General features: G+C 48.7%; 1 protein-coding gene across 1 annotated transcript in view; it reads left to right on the top strand.

Annotated features, from left to right (window-relative positions):
* TOX2 (TOX high mobility group box family member 2) overlaps window positions 1-16,288 on the top strand; it is a 149,230-nt gene that overhangs the window by 74,191 nt on the left and 58,751 nt on the right. Inside the window, exon 3 of the mRNA XM_056507652.1 lies at window positions 14,052-14,297. Within this exon, the coding sequence (XP_056363627.1) occupies window positions 14,052-14,297 (246 nt within the window). The remainder of the gene's footprint in view (window positions 1-14,051; window positions 14,298-16,288) is intronic.

A 16,288-nucleotide genomic window follows, 5' to 3' on the forward strand; every position in this document is an offset into this window, starting at 1 on the left:
GGAAAGGACCTTGAAGTTCCCCTGCCATGGCAGGGACACCTTCCACTGTCCCAGGCTGCTCCAAGCCCTGTCCAGCCTGGCCTGGGACACTGCCAGGGATACAGGGGCAGCCACAGCTGCTCTTACCTTGGCATGGCATGGACTGGGAGTACTGGGAATACAGAGAATACTGGGAATACTGGGTTCAGGGGCTATGGTCAGTCTGAGTTTGGGCTTGATGATCTTGGAGGTCCTTTTAAACCTCAGTGATTTTGTGGCTCTGTGACTCTGTGACTCAGTGATTCTGTGATTCTGCAATTCTGTGATTCTGTGATTGTGATTCTGTGACTGTGATTCTGTGATTCTGTGATTCTGTGACTCTGTGATTCTGTGTCTCTGTGACTCTGATTCTGTGATTCTGTGACTGTGACTGTGATTCTGTGACTCTGTGACTCTGTGACTGTGATTCTGTGACTGTGATTCTGTGACTGTGATTCTGTGACTGTGATTCTGTGACTGTGACTCTGTGACTCAGTGATTCTGTGATTCTGCAATTCTGTGATTCTGTGACTGTGATTCTGTGACTCTGTGATTCTGTGGTTCTGTGACTCTGTGACTCTGAGATTCTGTGACTCTGTGACTCTGATTCTGTGACTCTGTGACTCTGTGACTCTGTGATTCTGTGATTCTGTGACTCTGTGATTCTGTGATTCTGTGAATCTTTAACTCATTGATTCTGTGACTCTGTGACTCTGATTCTGTGATTCTGTGATTCTGTGACTCTGTGATTCTGTGAATCTTTAACTCATTGATTCTGTGACTCTGATTCTGTGATTCTGTGATTCTGTGACTCTGTGACTCTGTGATTCTGTGACTCTGTGACTCTGTGATTCTGTGACTGTGATTCTGTGACTCTGTGATTCTGTGACTCTGTGACTGAGATTCTGTGATTCTGTGATTCTGTGACTCTGTGATTCTGTGACTCTGTGACTCTGTGATTCTGTGACTCTGTGACTCTGTGACTCTGTGACTCTGTGACTCTGTGATTCTGTGATTCTGTGATTCTGTGACTGTGATTCTGTGACTCTGTGACTCTGTGACTCTGTGATTCTGTGATTCTGTGATTCTGTGACTCTGTGACTCTGTGATTCTGTGATTCTGTGAATCTTTAACTCATTGATTCTGTGACTCTGTGACTCTGATTCTGTGACTCTGTGACTCTGTGACTCTGATTCTGTGATTCTGTGATTCTGTGATTCTGTGAATCTTTAACTCATTGATTCTGTGACTCTGTGACTCTGTGATTCTGTGACTCTGTGACTCTGTGACTCTGATTCTGTGACTCTGTGACTCTGTGACTCTGTGATTCTGTGATTCTGTGGCTCTGTGACTCTGTGATTCTGTGAATCTTTAACTCATTGATTCTGTGACTCTGTGACTGGCACTTTGCTGAGCTGTGCATATTTAGGATCTGCACAGAGTGGGACATCCCAAACCCATGGTCCATCTGTCAGAGACCTCCCTTGGCCAACCAACCCCCAAACTGCCACTGAATTGGGTCTGTGCTCTCTGTCCCACCTCAGGGCTTGCTTTGGCAGAGCTGGCTCAGAAGTGTTTACCTTTGGCACATCTCCCACGTGCCAGAGCCAGGTTTGGGGGGCTGAGGGTCTTTGGGATAACATGAGAAGCTGATTTATCACCCTGGTGACTTCAGTTAATTTCCCCATTTCAGCAACTTCCTGGCAGCCTGAAATATTTGGCATGTGGATGGGTGAAGAATTTCAAGCTGTTCTTGGGGGTAAAGAGTGGAGAAGGGCAGGCAGAAGGTGGCATTTTACAAAGCTGGGGTACATTCTTAATTTTAATAAAATAAATCTTTAAAAAAAAAGGCAAGCAGCACCTCAGCTGCTGAGGTGACAGGCACTTAAGAAGCACTGAATAAATACATAAAACATATTTGCTGAAGGCATTTGTTGTTGGAAGTTTAAACATTAAACATGCCTTCTTCCTGTGATACCATAATAAACAGGGATGTTCAAAGAGCCATTAGTGGTGCTCTGACTGCAGCTTTCCTCCTTCACTCAGGTACCAAGGAACCTGCATTACACCAGCAGTGCCTCAGTGAGTTTGCCCCCAGAAGGGAGGGATTTCAGTGTGGGCTCAGGGGTTTTTTGGGGTGCATTTCCCTTTTGCCGTGGATCCACGTGGATGTTTTGGTTTTGTTTCCCTTGTGAAGGGCTGGGGCAGGTCCAGGGGAGGCAGCAGCTCTGCCTTTGTCCAGCTCTCCCCAAGCTCAGTGAGTGCTGGCTGGGGTCTGATGAGACAAATAAACAGGTTTGTGTATTTAGGTTTTTAAATTACAGGCTAAGGAGGAACACAGATACTCAATCCATTAAGAAATAACTAGGTGGGTGATTCAGTACCATTTGTGTAAATGGCACTAACTCTGCTCTGCCTGCACAATTTATTAATACTTCACGGGATGAAAAAAAAAATTATTTTAATCTCATAATGGATGATGAGCTGTGAAATTGCTTCTGCAGCAGCTGGGCACCCTGGGGGAGGTGCTAGATTGCACCACATTATGCAAGCCATCCCCACATCCCTGCCTTCCTAATCACACACATCAAATCTGGCTGATGGGGAGGGGACACTGCTGCTGCTTGTTGATTTTTTAGTGTCTACAGTTTGCTTGTCAATTTGTTTTGGGGTCCCAAGCCTGGTTTGGGAAGTGTGAGGTCTCAAATCCCAGCAGGTTTGTGATGATGCTTTGTACTTCAAAGATGTTTGCAAGAGGAAATAACAAGAAATTTAACAAAAGTACCAGTTCTGGCCCAGCTGGTGATGCTTTCATCTGGCTGATACCCACACTTGGAAGGAGATGTTACTGCTCTTTGTGCTGCCTTTGTAGCCCTGGGACATGAGCAGCACCAAATCCCAGGTGCTGTGGGGTTCCCACACTAAAAGTAGAGCCTGGGATTAAGGACTTTAATTCTCTGTGGGAAGATGGAGCAAAGCAAGGAGTAGTGTGGGGCATTTAGGAAAAAAATTGAAATTGTCCCTGTAGCTCCAGCATGGGATGCTCAGTGTTGGTGATGTGCTCCTGCTGGTGTGCTGTGGGTGGTGAGGGCCATGCAGGGCTGCTTTGGAAAATCTCTGTCTGATGAGAGAACAACCCCCAAACAGGGTGTATTTGGGCAAAAAAAAGTCTGGGTTGTGTTGCCATTGTGGCTTTGCTGAGGGGCCACAACACCCCAGAGCAGAGGCTGGCTGTGAATGCCACGTGCCACATGCAGGACATGTCATTTGAGATGGAACTCTGGAAAATGTGGTGCAGAAAAAAATAAATCATCCGTGTGAAGTGTGGCACAAAGGATTTGTGTAATCCCTTAACTCCACTCCTTCAGTTTTGAGCACAAGGGACAAAATCTGAAAGGGAGCAAGCGTGGTACAGAGTGTAGTTTCCCTCCTGCTCTGGGTCCTTCTGGCTCAGCTGAAGCCAGGTTGAATTAATTTCTTAGAGTGTTTTTTGCTAATTCTTCCTTGCCTGAGCCTGATTTTGGGCTGCCTTATCTCCTGACCTGCTTACAGTGCATTATACACCATTGTGTAACTCACCCCCCACCAAATCCATCCAGCCCAACAATGGATTGCTGTGAGTGCACTGAGCTCATTATGCAAGTTCAGTATGCCATGAGACAAAAAAGCCAATTATGTAAAACTTGCACTCAAATAATTCCCTGAAATGCATGATGTTCTTGAGTAGAATATGATATTCCTTGCATTCACTTCAAGGCAAGATCCTAGGAAAGAAAAGAAATGCATTTATATTTGTCTGGCCTAGTCAGTCTAATTTTAGATCCCGTTGGCTGCTGTCTCACTGGATGTACAGTGCCTTTAATACATTTTAAAACCAGGCAAAAATCATTATAAACAATTTTAAGGAGGCTGATTGTGAGGCAGATGACAGAGGCTGCTCTTTGCCAGCGTGGAGCAGAGCTTGCACATCTCCTGGCTTTCCCTGGAGTTTGAGAGACTGAGGAAGAGCACCCTGATTCCATGATGTGAATGAGTGGGGGGAGCAGGGACACGGTGGTGCCACGCAGAGGTGGCACCTGTGGCAGGAGAAGGTGGCAGGATCACCTCCAGGTCCTGCCCTGCCCTCTCCTTGCCATGAAACCAAGAGAGGCTGAGATGGCTGATTACATTTTTCTTCCTCTTTATTCCTGGGGGTATCTACTTCCAGAACTCATTTTAGTCTGTGCCACTGGGGGATTAGGGCTCTGGCTGTCTCTCTTTCCTCAGGAGGACAAACACAGCCCTCCCAATCCTTTCTGCACCCCTGCCCCTTCCATCTGGATCTGCCTTTATGAAACCATAACCTTTGCTTGAACCAGAGGTTTTCCTGCACAACAGCCCTTTGGGATCTGAGTGGGCTTTCCTGGATACATTTTTAATAAACACAATAATTTGACTGCAAACCCATTACCTATCCCCTGTTTGTTCTATGGGATAGTCATTTCCATGCCTGCAGAAGCCACTAACTCACAGGGCAATCAAAGGAGGAATGACAAGCAGGATAGAATTGGTCTGTGTTGTGATAAACCCATCCATCTTCACATCCTGCTCTGGAGCTTTATGTACTGCCTATAAATAATGGCCTCAAAAAGATATTAAATCTTTAGGAAAAAATCAAGCCTAATTGTAACTATATTTTTGTTTTCCATTTTGGTTTATGTACAGTATATGACTTCTGTGGAGACATTTTTATTCCAGGAAAATGACAGGCCAACAAGAAGCCATAATTGCACTGATTTTTAGAAGTGCCTGCATTACTACAGATCTGATGTACTGCAAGACATGAATCAGAAAAATTCTATTAAAAAATCTCTTGAATGGCTGACACAGGAGTATTATCCACGATGATTAATTTGACTTGGTCATTATGAACACAGACAAGTCTGACAAAATTGCATTTCATTCCCCACTGAATTCATAAAATCACTATACACATAATAAGAAGTTATAGTTCTCTGCTATCCACTATTCTTGACAGGATTCCAGTTCTGGATAAGATACTGATTAAAAAAAAAAAAAAAAATTGAGGGAGAGTTGGGAGCCTTTTTAAAAGCCTACAATAAGGCTGATTTCTTTTGCTATAAATTGTTCATAGGATTCCATTATTTTTAGCTTTTTTTGGTGAAGTGGTGATGCAGGTCAAGAGCAGCTTGGACAATATCAAACCTGACTGTGAGCTTGTGGTGCCATGGGAGGAGAATGGCTGGGTTGAATCTCAGGAATTTTCCATCCTTCAGATAATTATAAATAATTGGTACCTTATTCTTCATTTCCCACCCACACAACAGACAGGTTGAGGCCAGAGAGTCCTGAGAATGTTGTTTCTGGCTTTAGTAGCATGTAAAATAACCCCCCCAAAATGCAGAAGTGGATGCAAGCCTCCAATTTTTTTTTATTTTTATTTTGGTGTGAACTAGATTTTCTGTCCCCTGTGGATATTGTTCCCTCCACAGCCCCATCCTGCTGAGCACCACATCACAGCCTCCCCTCTGCCACTGTGGCAACTTCCCAAGGACATCCAAGGTTGTTAGGACAGGCAAGGATGTTTTTTGTGGACAAATGGTTTTATGAAACACACATTTTTTGTAAAATTCGTAGAAAACAGACCTTTCTGAGCTGTCAGGTTTGGTTGAAACCATCAGGCTTTGGGAAGAGCTGTGGCTCCAGGACTGCCTGGGATCTACAGCAGATGGGAGGAGGTCAACCCATGTAAAGTTTAAAGTTATAAACATCCCCCTGATTCAAAGGTGAAGCTGGGGATGGGTTTGTGCTGCAGTTGCAGTGTAGAGTCTGCATCAGAGCAATGCCCACAGGGTGAGAAATGGGGACAAACAGGAGTGGGGAGGTGTGGGTTTGATCTTTGGGACAAGCAGCACTTGCTTGGGGTTCTTGAAGAGAATAACTTTTGCTGTGGGACAGGCTGGAGAGCTGGGGGTGCTCACCTGGAGAGAAGGATCCAGAGAGAGCTCAGAGCCCCTGGCAGGGAATAAAGGGGCTCCAGGAGAGCTGGAGAGGGGCTGGGGACAAGGGATGGAGGGACAGGACACAGGGAATGGTTTCACACTGACAGTGGGATATTGGGATGGGATTGTTCTCAGCTGTGGCTGCCCCTGGATCCCTGCAGTGCCCAAGGCCAGGCTGGACAGGGTTTGGAGCACCTGGGACAGTGGGAGGTGTCCCTGCCTGTGTCAGGGAGTTGGAATGAGATGATCTTTAAGGTCCTTTCCAACCCAAACCATTCAGTGATTCTATGATTTCAACCCCCTCTCCTCTGGATATGGAAGAGGGGCACACGCAGGAGGAAGAGCTCACTTTCCCACAGGCTCCCTGCTGCTCTGCTGTGCCCCCAGTCTCTTGCTGAATATTGTGCAGACACTTCCAGGGCATATTTCTTTCATGGAAGAACTCATTTTCCCCCTTTCAACAGCATTCCCCTAGTAAAAAACCTGAGCATGTGAAAATTAATGTAGCAGGGGCTGGGAACACTTCAAAGGCAATTTGTAGATTGTATGTGACTGACTGTTAATAAATACTTCTTTCCAGTATTTATCCACCTCTCCCCACATAATTCATTGACCCTGGTATTCACACAGATCTCTGTGTGTGAGGATGAGGCAAATCAATTTCCATTCCTCAGACCCAGAGCTGCTGGCACAGAAATCCAGCCCTGCTTCACTCCTTGGCACAGGGATTTGGGAATCACAGGAGTGAGCCAGCCCTGCCTGCAGAAGGGCTCAGGAAGGGACAAACCCCCTGGCCAGCACCCACCCATTTCCCCTGCTGGCCCCGGGGTGTTTGCAATGTCCCAAGTGACTTCCACTTTCTCCTGCCACCATTTCTGTCCCTGTGGCTTCAGTGAGAGGAGCAGAAAACCCCTCTGGTTTCTGTGCTGGAAAATCCTATCAAAATCCCCTTCTTGCAAATAGGATGTGTCTGTGTGAGTTGTGGGTGTAGTGGGAGAGGAAAGCAAAGGTTTTTGAGGAAATATGGGCAGCTGGTCTTCAGGAAGCTTCCATTTTACCTTTTTCCTCGTGTCTGGGCTCTTTCTGTGGCTCAGCCTGCAATTGCTGTGACCAGTGGCACATGGGGAATCTTAGAGGTTGTAGGGAATAGGGAATGTGTCTGTCTGGCACATCCATCCATGTCTGTCCCCTGACTCCATCTGACACATTGTTCTGCTTTGGAAAAATGCAGATACCCCCAGAACCACCTGGCTGCCTGTGTGCAGCCCCTTCCCTGTGTGGTGCTGGTGGCAGAGTGCCCTCCCTGGGATTCCATCACTCCCCCTGGGACTGGAGTCCTTCTGGGACTGGGCTGGGATTGCCATCACTGCTCCTGGGATGGAGTGGGCACCCCATAACCTCTGCGTGCTCCTTGCAGCACCTCTCAGCCTCACAAATATCAATGTTTTCCTCACTTTGCCAGGCTGGCTTGGGTCTCTTTAGACCCTTCTCATCTCTGAAGTGTCAGGAGGGTCACTGAGCTTTTGCATTGGCTTCAGGAAAGCCCAGTTAGATGAGGGATGGCCCAGAGTGCATGGTGGTTTGTGTTACCTGGACAGACTGCAGCAGCCTCCCTATTTCCTTGTCCCTTCCCAAGAACAAATGTTCTCTCTCAGGCTCACATTTACTGCTGAATGCTTTTTGACAGGACAAATATTTACCTGCAGTAATACTACAAATCTTTATCCTTCTCACTGTGAAGAACATTTCTCTGAATCAATGCTTGGCTGCTGCTCCTGGAGCCTCACAAATAATCACAGAGAACATGACTCAGTGGAGAATTGGGGTCACTGGACATTTGCCATGCTCCAAGGAGGAGAATGGTTCCCCAGGTCCCCTGTGATTAATGCCAGCATGCAGGGCAGAGGAGGTGCTGCCTGGCTGGGTGGTGTTTTCAAAGGAGGACAGCACTTTCCTCCCCTTCCAGGAGGGGAAAGGCAGGAGGGAGCTAAAGGCATCATTTATAGAAGTGCTCAGCATTGTCACTCCCTGCTGAGTCACCTGCAGGAGAATCTGTGAAGTCTTTCAGAACATGGCCTGGCCATGGCTGAGCCCCAGCTGGTCCCTGAGAGCTGTGTGACATTCAGACATTGGATGTCCCTTGGCCCATCCTCCTCTGGGAGTGCTGGGAATGCTCCCCCAGGCTCAGGGAGGTTCTTATGGGATGCTGGTGGGAGCTTGCCAGGGCTTGGCTTTATTTACAGCCCAGGTGGAGGTGCAGCACAGGAGCAAAAGGTGAAGCAGCAGCAGCATCAAGGGTGGTTTTGAGTCCCTGGCAGAGGGTCCTGTGCCCATCCCAGGCCACAACCCAGAGATGTGCTCTGTGCTTGCAGAGAGGAGCCACCTGCCATCCACTGACAGGTCCCCAAAGCTGCCTCCCACCTGAGGCTCCTGCAGGTCCTGAGCACCTGGGGTGCCTCCTGTCCATCTCTGTCCCTCTCCTGACAAGCCTCAGGGGATCCAGCAGGTCTGGGGGATGTCCCTGTGGTGGGCAGGAGCACCCAGGGGTGTCTGCAGTGCCTGCAGGTGCTTTCAGAGCTCAGCAGTGGGGCCTGGCTGTGCAGGCAGCCCTGCTCTCACAAGGGCTCCAGGCATTCTGCCTTTCCTCTGGGATGATTGTGAATAAGTGTCCCCAGCCCTGTGCTGTGAGCTGGGAGGGAGCAGCCAGTGGCCTGTTCTGACTCCTCTTGGTCCTGGACATGGCCTGGGTGTCACCCTGCAGGAACCAGAGCCCGTCTGCCCATTGCAATCTCCCCACATCACCTCCAGTCCTGAATCTGCAGCTGCATGGAGGTGGTGTGGGCACTCAGACTTGGATTTCAGGATGGAAAGATTGTTTTAAAATACAGTTTTGCTGCTGTTGGAGGCTGGTTGTGCCTGCCATGATGCCATCCTCTGCAAGCATGGGGCAGAACCAGTTTATGAGGTGCTGAGGCCCTGGCACAGGGTGCCCAGAGCAGCTGTGGCTGCCCCTGGCAGTGTCCAAGCTTGGATGGGGCTTTGAGCAGCCTGGGACAGAGGAAGGTGTCCCTGCCCATGGCAGGAGGTTTGGAATGAAATGATCCTTCAGGTCTCTTCCCAGATTATTTTATGGCTCTGTGATAACCCCAGGGCTGTGCTCAGGGCAGCTGGATCCTGTACAAGCTTTATTACTGGTGCACAGGGATACCTGTGGGGCTGAGGGCACGGGGGGCACTCAGAGGAGGGCACTGTCCCCTCTCTGCCAGGGCTGGCTCCATCCTGTGTCCCCACCCCACTGCTCCAAGCAGCACCAGCACCTGCCCAGCAGCCCCAGCCACGAGAGGCTTTGCAAGGAGAGGCTTGTTGTTTCAGCTGATTTCAGTGTTTTAATTTGAAGAGGAATAATGTGTAATCACAACAACTGTCATCTGTTTGACAGTGGAAAATCCTGGATCTTTTTTTGTGCACAGTAAATGGGCAGGCATTCAGCAGCAGAGGCTGCTCAGAGTCCTGGTGGGATGAATGGCTTCAGAGCAGCCTGCTAATCTAATTTGTAATGTATCCTTAAAACCTATAATTGGCTGTTTAATTTCATTCAAATTAACATAAGAATAGGAAATATAATCTGCCACAGAGGCACATGGTGGTGGAGAGGAGTGTTGGGTGTTGCTGCAGAGGGGACAGCTCTGTGAGACAGCTCCTTGTGGGGACAGAGGTGTGACTGAGAACACACCAACCTGCACTGGGTGTGACAATAAATCCCCAAATCTCCCCTTTTCCCAGCCCTCTAGAGTCTGTGTGCCTCATCTCCCCTCTTATCTCCCTGCCCATCTATTTCAAACCCTCGTGGAGTGAGGGCAGCTTGCTTTGGGGAGCTCGGTAGTGACAGGGTGTGAAAGCTGGCAGGCACCAGCTCTGATTATGTTGATTGGATATTGTCTAATCTGATTTTGATTGTGTACAGCTTTGATTGTAATTTTGATACGTCTGCAAAATGCTGTAGCTATTCGGAAAGCTTTGTGATTTAAACAGGTTTTTTTTTTTTTTTTCTTTTCTTTTCTCTTTTTTTTTCCCCCTGGGTTGAATAGAACAGAGGCAGAAACGTGCCTGGGGGTGAGCAGGGTGCTGGGGCTCTGGCACTCTGTAAAAACCACCTCAAAGCCCCTGGGTGAGCTGCTCTGCAGCAACACAGGGGACTTGTAGTTTTGAAGAAAGCTTTAGGAAACTTTGAGTGGGTTTTACATAATTTAGTTAAGTACAGCAAAGCCACTTGCTTATGTACCTGATACCAAAATAAACCAGTTGGAGGAACAAGTTTGCTGGGCGATGATTTATTTAAATCCTTTTCTGTAAAGCATGGAGAGAAATCCTCTTAAATAACTGGGAAAGAATCAGTGTACCTCAAGGAGCATAGCCCAAATGGAAATCCAGCTACAAGATGTATTAAATGGGATCTCTCTGTCTGCCTTGACTACATCCCCTCAGCCTTCCCCATGTCATAACAATGATAGACAGAAGCTGACTGGAAAAAGAGCTGGGCTTGAATTTCCCCTGAGCATTAACAATGGGTACAGAGCTGTCATGGCCCAGGCTCTCTCTTGTGTTTCTGTCGTGCTCCTGATTCCCTGCAGCCAGTGGGAATCCCAGGCAAACATAAAGGTTTGGGTCAGAAATGCAGAACCTGCTCTTGAATCACAGAATCATCAACAGGGCTGGGTTGGAAGGGACCTTAAAGCTCATCCCATTCCAATTCCCTGCCATGGACTCTATCCCAGGTGCTCCAAGCCCTGTCCAGCCTGGCCTTGGACACTTGCAGGGATCCAGGGGCAGCCACAGCTGCTCTGGGCACCTGTGCCAGGGCCTGTCATCCGCACAGGGAAGAATTTCCCAATATTCCATCTAACCCTGCTCTCTTTCCATGTGAAGCCATTGCCCCCCTTCCTGTCCCTCCAGCTCTTGGAGCCCCTTTAGGCACTGGAAGGGGTTTGGAGCTCTCCCTGGCACCTTCTTCAGGCTGAACAGCCCCAGTTCTCCCAGCCTGGCTCCAGAGGGGGGTCTGAGCCTGGCACACAGGGGGTTCTGATCCTGGCACACAGAGGGTTCTGATCCTGGCACACAGGGGGTTCTGATCCTGGCACACAGAGGGTTCTGATCCTGGCACACAGAGGGTTCTGAGCCTGGCACACAGGGGGTTCTGATCCTGGCACACAGAGGGTTCTGATCCTGGCACACAGCAGGGTCTGAGCCTGGCACACAGAGGGTTCTGATCCTGGCTCCAGAGGGGGTTCTGATCCTGGCACACAGGGGGTTCTGATCCTGGCACACAGAGGGTTCTGATCCTGGCACACAGCAGGGTCTGAGCCTGGCACACAGCAGGGTCTGAGCCTGGCACACAGGGGGTTCTGATCCTGGCACACAGAGGATTCTGATCCTGGCACACAGAGGGTTCTGATCCTGGCACACAGAGGGTTCTGATCCTGGCACACAGGGGGTTCTGAGCCTGGCACACAGCAGGGTCTGAGCCTGGCACACAGGGGGTTCTGATCCTGGCACACAGAGGATTCTGATCCTGGCACACAGAGGGTTCTGATCCTGGCACACAGCAGGTTCTGATCCTGGCACACAGAGGGTTCTGAGCCTGGCACACAGAGGGTTCTGATCCTGGCACACAGAGGGTTCTGATCCTGGCACACAGCAGGTTCTGATCCTGGCACACAGAGGGTTCTGAGCCTGGCACACAGAGGGTTCTGAGCCTGGCACACAGAGGGTTCTGAGTTGGCACACAGGGGGTTCTGAGCCTGGCACACAGCAGGGTCTGAGCCTGGCACACAGAGGGTTCTGATCCTGGCACACAGAGGGTTCTGAGCCTGGCACACAGGGGGTTCTGAGCCTGGCACACAGAGGATTCTGATCCTGGCACACAGAGGTTTCTGAGCCTGGTACACAGAGGGTTCTGAGCCTGGCACACAGAGGGTTCTGATCCTGGCACACAGAGGGTTCTGAGTTGGCACACAGGGGGTTCTGATCCTGGCACACAGAGGGTTCTGATCCTGGCACACAGGGGGTTCTGATCCTGGTACACAGAGGGTTCTGATCCTGGCACACAGAGGGTTCTGAGCCTGGCACACAGAGGGTTCTGAGCCTGGCACACAGAGGGTTCTGAGCCTGGCACACAGAGGGTTCTGATCCTGGTACACAGAGGGTTCTGATCCTGGCACACAGAGGGTTCTGAGTGGGCACACAGGGGGTTCTGGGCTGCCATGGCACAGGGCTGGCTCCTGTCCAGTGTTTCCCCCACTAGAATCCCCAAGTTCTTCTCTCACTGTCCTCAACATTCACCCCTCCTGGTCTGTTCTGCCTGGATCTCTCTGGCCCAGGAATGAGCCTCGTTGAGCCTGGACTTGTTAAACCTCATTGAAATCCTGTGGCCCTCTTGTCCATCCTGTCCAGGTCCTCCTGGATGTCATCCTGTCCTTCTGCTGGGTCAGCTGCTCTTCTTTTCCTTTCTGCAGTGGTGTGAGGGGAAGGGTTCAGCTTAGCAGAGATCCCTCCTTGCTCCCTGCTGCCTCTCCCACTGACTTCTGTACTCCAGTTAAACACAGGCTTTATTTTATTTTATTTATTTTATTTTATTCTATTTTATTAAGGACTTTCTCCCCACAGTCTGCAGTGCTGAAGAGCATGAATCCAGGGGTGAGCTCTGGGACAATGGATTATTAAAGCCTACAGTGCTTAACTGGTTTTTTAACATCTGGGGTTTTGCTCTTAAATCAAGTATTAAGTCCAAATCCAACCATGAAACTAGGTGATCTGGGAAATTTAGCTTTAGCATGTGTGTAATACTATAGCTAATCAGAATTTCATATGCTATAATAATATGTGAAACAGTAGATGTTTAGAATAAGCCTCCTCTGCCAGAGACTCATTATATTCTGCATTGGTAATTAATAATTTTGGATAGATTCACACGTTATGAAGAAAAAAACGGTTTTGTATGAAGTGAAAATGATTGCACAGGTGCAATAAGCTAATTCTATATAAATGGGAATGCTTAGAAGTAAACAAGCCATGAGAAAGCATGGGGAGCACACAGAGTCCCAACATCTCTGCATGTTCGTGTCACCTCGAGGGAGTGTTAGCAGGGAGGTGAGGGAATGCTTTTCCAGATTAAATTTGGGAGGGGATATAAAGAAGGACAAATCTCTATGTGTGGTGAAGTCATGCAGGTTTTCTTTAAAAAGTGATTTTTTTTTTAAAAAGTGATGGCTGAGCTTCCAAAGGCCCTCCATGGTTGTAGCTTCTGTGCTGGAGTTTTTGAGGATTCTGAGGGAGTTAGGATGAGAGAGAATGGCTTTAACCTGACAGAGGGCAGGGTTGGATTAGATATTGGGGGAAAATGCTTTACTGTGAGGGAGGTCCTGGCACAGCTGTGGCTGCCCCTGGATCCCTGGCAGTGTCCAAGGCCAGGCTGGACAGGGCTTGGAGCAGCCTGGGACAGTGGGAGGTGTCCCTGCCCATGGCAGGGGGTGGGATGAGCTGGGCTTTAAGGTCCCTTGTAACCCAAACTGTTCCATAATTCTGTGAATTTTGATCCCAAGTAATTGCTATTTCTACAGCTCTAATTCTCACAAAAACCCCAGCTGGAGGTTGAGAGCTGAGATGGGTGCCCAGATAGAGGCTTTGACCTCGGAGGGCAGCAGCTGGTCAGGAAGCAGCCCTGCCCTTCCATGGCTGGGTCCAGGTGTGGAAGTTCCTGCTGAGGGTTTTGGGACGCAAAGATGAGCAGGATGTGAGGGAGAGGGGAGCAAGGGGATGCCTCAGGTGTCTCCATGGTGTGTTCCTGATGGATGGTGCAGTGCTGCCACACTCCCACCCTGCTCCTACCTCGTTACAACCCGGTGTGCAGGACTGGAGGTGCCTTTTTTATTCCAACAAACCCATCTCCACCAGAATCTGTATTCCTCAGAGAAATAATCCTTTCTCTTTGCTGGAGCAGCAGGGCAGTGACACGTTGCAAAATGTCTCTTTCAGACGTACAGCAGTCAGAATGAGAGCAACGAGGACTACGAGATCCCTCCCATAACTCCTCCCAACCTCCCCGAGCCGTCCCTCCTGCACCTGGTGGACCACGAAGCTGGATACCACTCTCTGTGCCACAGCCTCCCTCCAAACAGCCTGATCCCAGCCTACCCCTACCAGAACATGGACCTGCCAGCCATCATGGTCTCCAACATGTTGAGTCAGGATGGGCACCTCCTCTCCAGCCAGCTGCCCACGGTCAGTGGTCACTCTGTCACTCTGAGGGTGTTGGTGGTGAGCTGGGGTGTGTTGGCACAGTGCTCATGGCAGCAGTTTCATGCTTAGTTTGGTGTCCTCCTGAGCCTCATCACCCACTCAGGATGAGGGCAAAGGGCTTTTCCCCCCTGTGTGGAACATCCTCCTATCACCTTCTTCCCAACCTGGAAATGAAGCTTGAGATCATTTTAGTAAGGAGGTGATATAAAAGGGAATCTTTATTTGGAGGCCTTCAGGAGCAGTTATGGAAAGATGCCCACAAAAGCCACCCCCTAGGGATAAGTATATTTTTATAGGTTTTAGGAAATTAGTATAATTAATAAAGAGAACCAATTAGGAGGACAAGTGGTGATGCAATTCCCCCCCAGGTCAAGCCCCTTCTCTGCAGTGCTCTATCAGCACTGGCTGCACTTTATCCATGAAATGGATCTCCAAGAGTTGTTCTCAGCCTTGGCTCCCAGGAAGAACCAAGGTACACAGAACTCTTGTACCCCCTGAGCTTGGAGCTCTGGAATTGTTTTGTCTTTCTGTTTAGGGAAAGGCCGTGGAAAAGTACTGGGAAAACCAGTCACTAATACAATAGGTGACAGAGTTACAAATATGTGTGTGAAGAGTACAGAGAACATATAAAAGAGCTGTTGCCTGGAAAGGCTGACCTGGGACAGAGACTAGACAGAGCAAAAGGAATAAAACAGGAATTTATTAAAAGGATACACCTTGGGCAGTGCAAGAGCCCAGCTGGGGCTGCACCCAAATCAAATCCAGGATGAATTTTGGTCACGAGTTTTTGCACTTTTATAAGTTTGGGTTCATCCACACATTGGGGTCAATTATCCAAACACAGCCCCAGGTTATGAAGCCTCAGCCCCCTGGCTTGCCCCCTTTCCCTTGCTGTGGTTTCTGCTTTTTGGGTACCAGTTGTCCTTCATTCTCCAGCTAGAAAGAAATTGTTTTGTCAGTCTACCCTGAGAAGAGACCTTACTAACACCTAACATGAAGTTTCAGAGTTGCACACTAAGCAGCAGAGATTCTGAAAAACATAAAAGCTAACACCCAAGGCATCAGAACAAAAGGCAAAACCAAAGCAGCATCACTCCCAGAGCCAAGCCAAGGGCACGTGCCCCATCCCCATGGCAAGGTGACCAGGCAAAGCCCAGCCCTGTGTCCCTTCTCTTGCTCCCTGTCACCCCTGTCCCACTGCCAGGGTGGCCCTGGTGGCAGCAGCAGGAGCACGGCTGCTCCTGAAGGGAAAGCTCTCCTCTGGATTTCAGGGGGAACAGGATCCCTCCCTGCACTCACAGACTCCATGTGGGAAGGGGATACCTTGCAGAGTTTCAAATGACTCGTGCAGGGATAAACAAGGCAGGGATAATGAAGTAAAGTGAAGCTCTGGGAAGAAACTCCAGGGCTAATTAGAGCTTGTGATGCTTCTGCATCAGCAGCATTGAGGAAAGGTTGTGACTTGATTTTGACAGTGATATTGAATTAATACTGCTGCAGTTTAGTACCATTTTCCTCTTTAGCAGCTTCAGCCCTGCAGTTGGGTTTCAGCATTGTTTCTCTCTAAGATCATTGATTTTGAATGACATTGATATCAAACAGAGTTAATTTTACTTAAAGAACATGGCTGGGAGCCTGGCCCTGCCTAGCTGGGGAAGGCTTGGTGTTGATTGCTTCAATAGATAAGGGCCTGAAAGGTAGTGATATTTAAATATTTAAATGGGATATTATCTCTTAGTCTAGGAAAATCCCAAGGCTTTCTGAAGTGCTGATGAGTATCCGAGTTTCATTGTTAGTGTGTTTAAGAGAAATATCATGTTCTGCCCATCAATATTGAACAGAGGCATATTCCTATGGAATTAAATATTACTTAGGGCTCTGTGTTACCTTTTAGGCTCTTAGGTGATTAAAACATTCATTTCTGAGACAGAAAGAGTCAATTTCAGATGAAATATTTTTTCCCTGGTTTAATT

The sequence above is a fragment of the Oenanthe melanoleuca genome, chromosome 20 (assembly GCF_029582105.1).
Source record: "Oenanthe melanoleuca isolate GR-GAL-2019-014 chromosome 20, OMel1.0, whole genome shotgun sequence".
In the NCBI taxonomy this organism is placed as follows: domain Eukaryota; kingdom Metazoa; phylum Chordata; class Aves; order Passeriformes; family Muscicapidae; genus Oenanthe; species Oenanthe melanoleuca.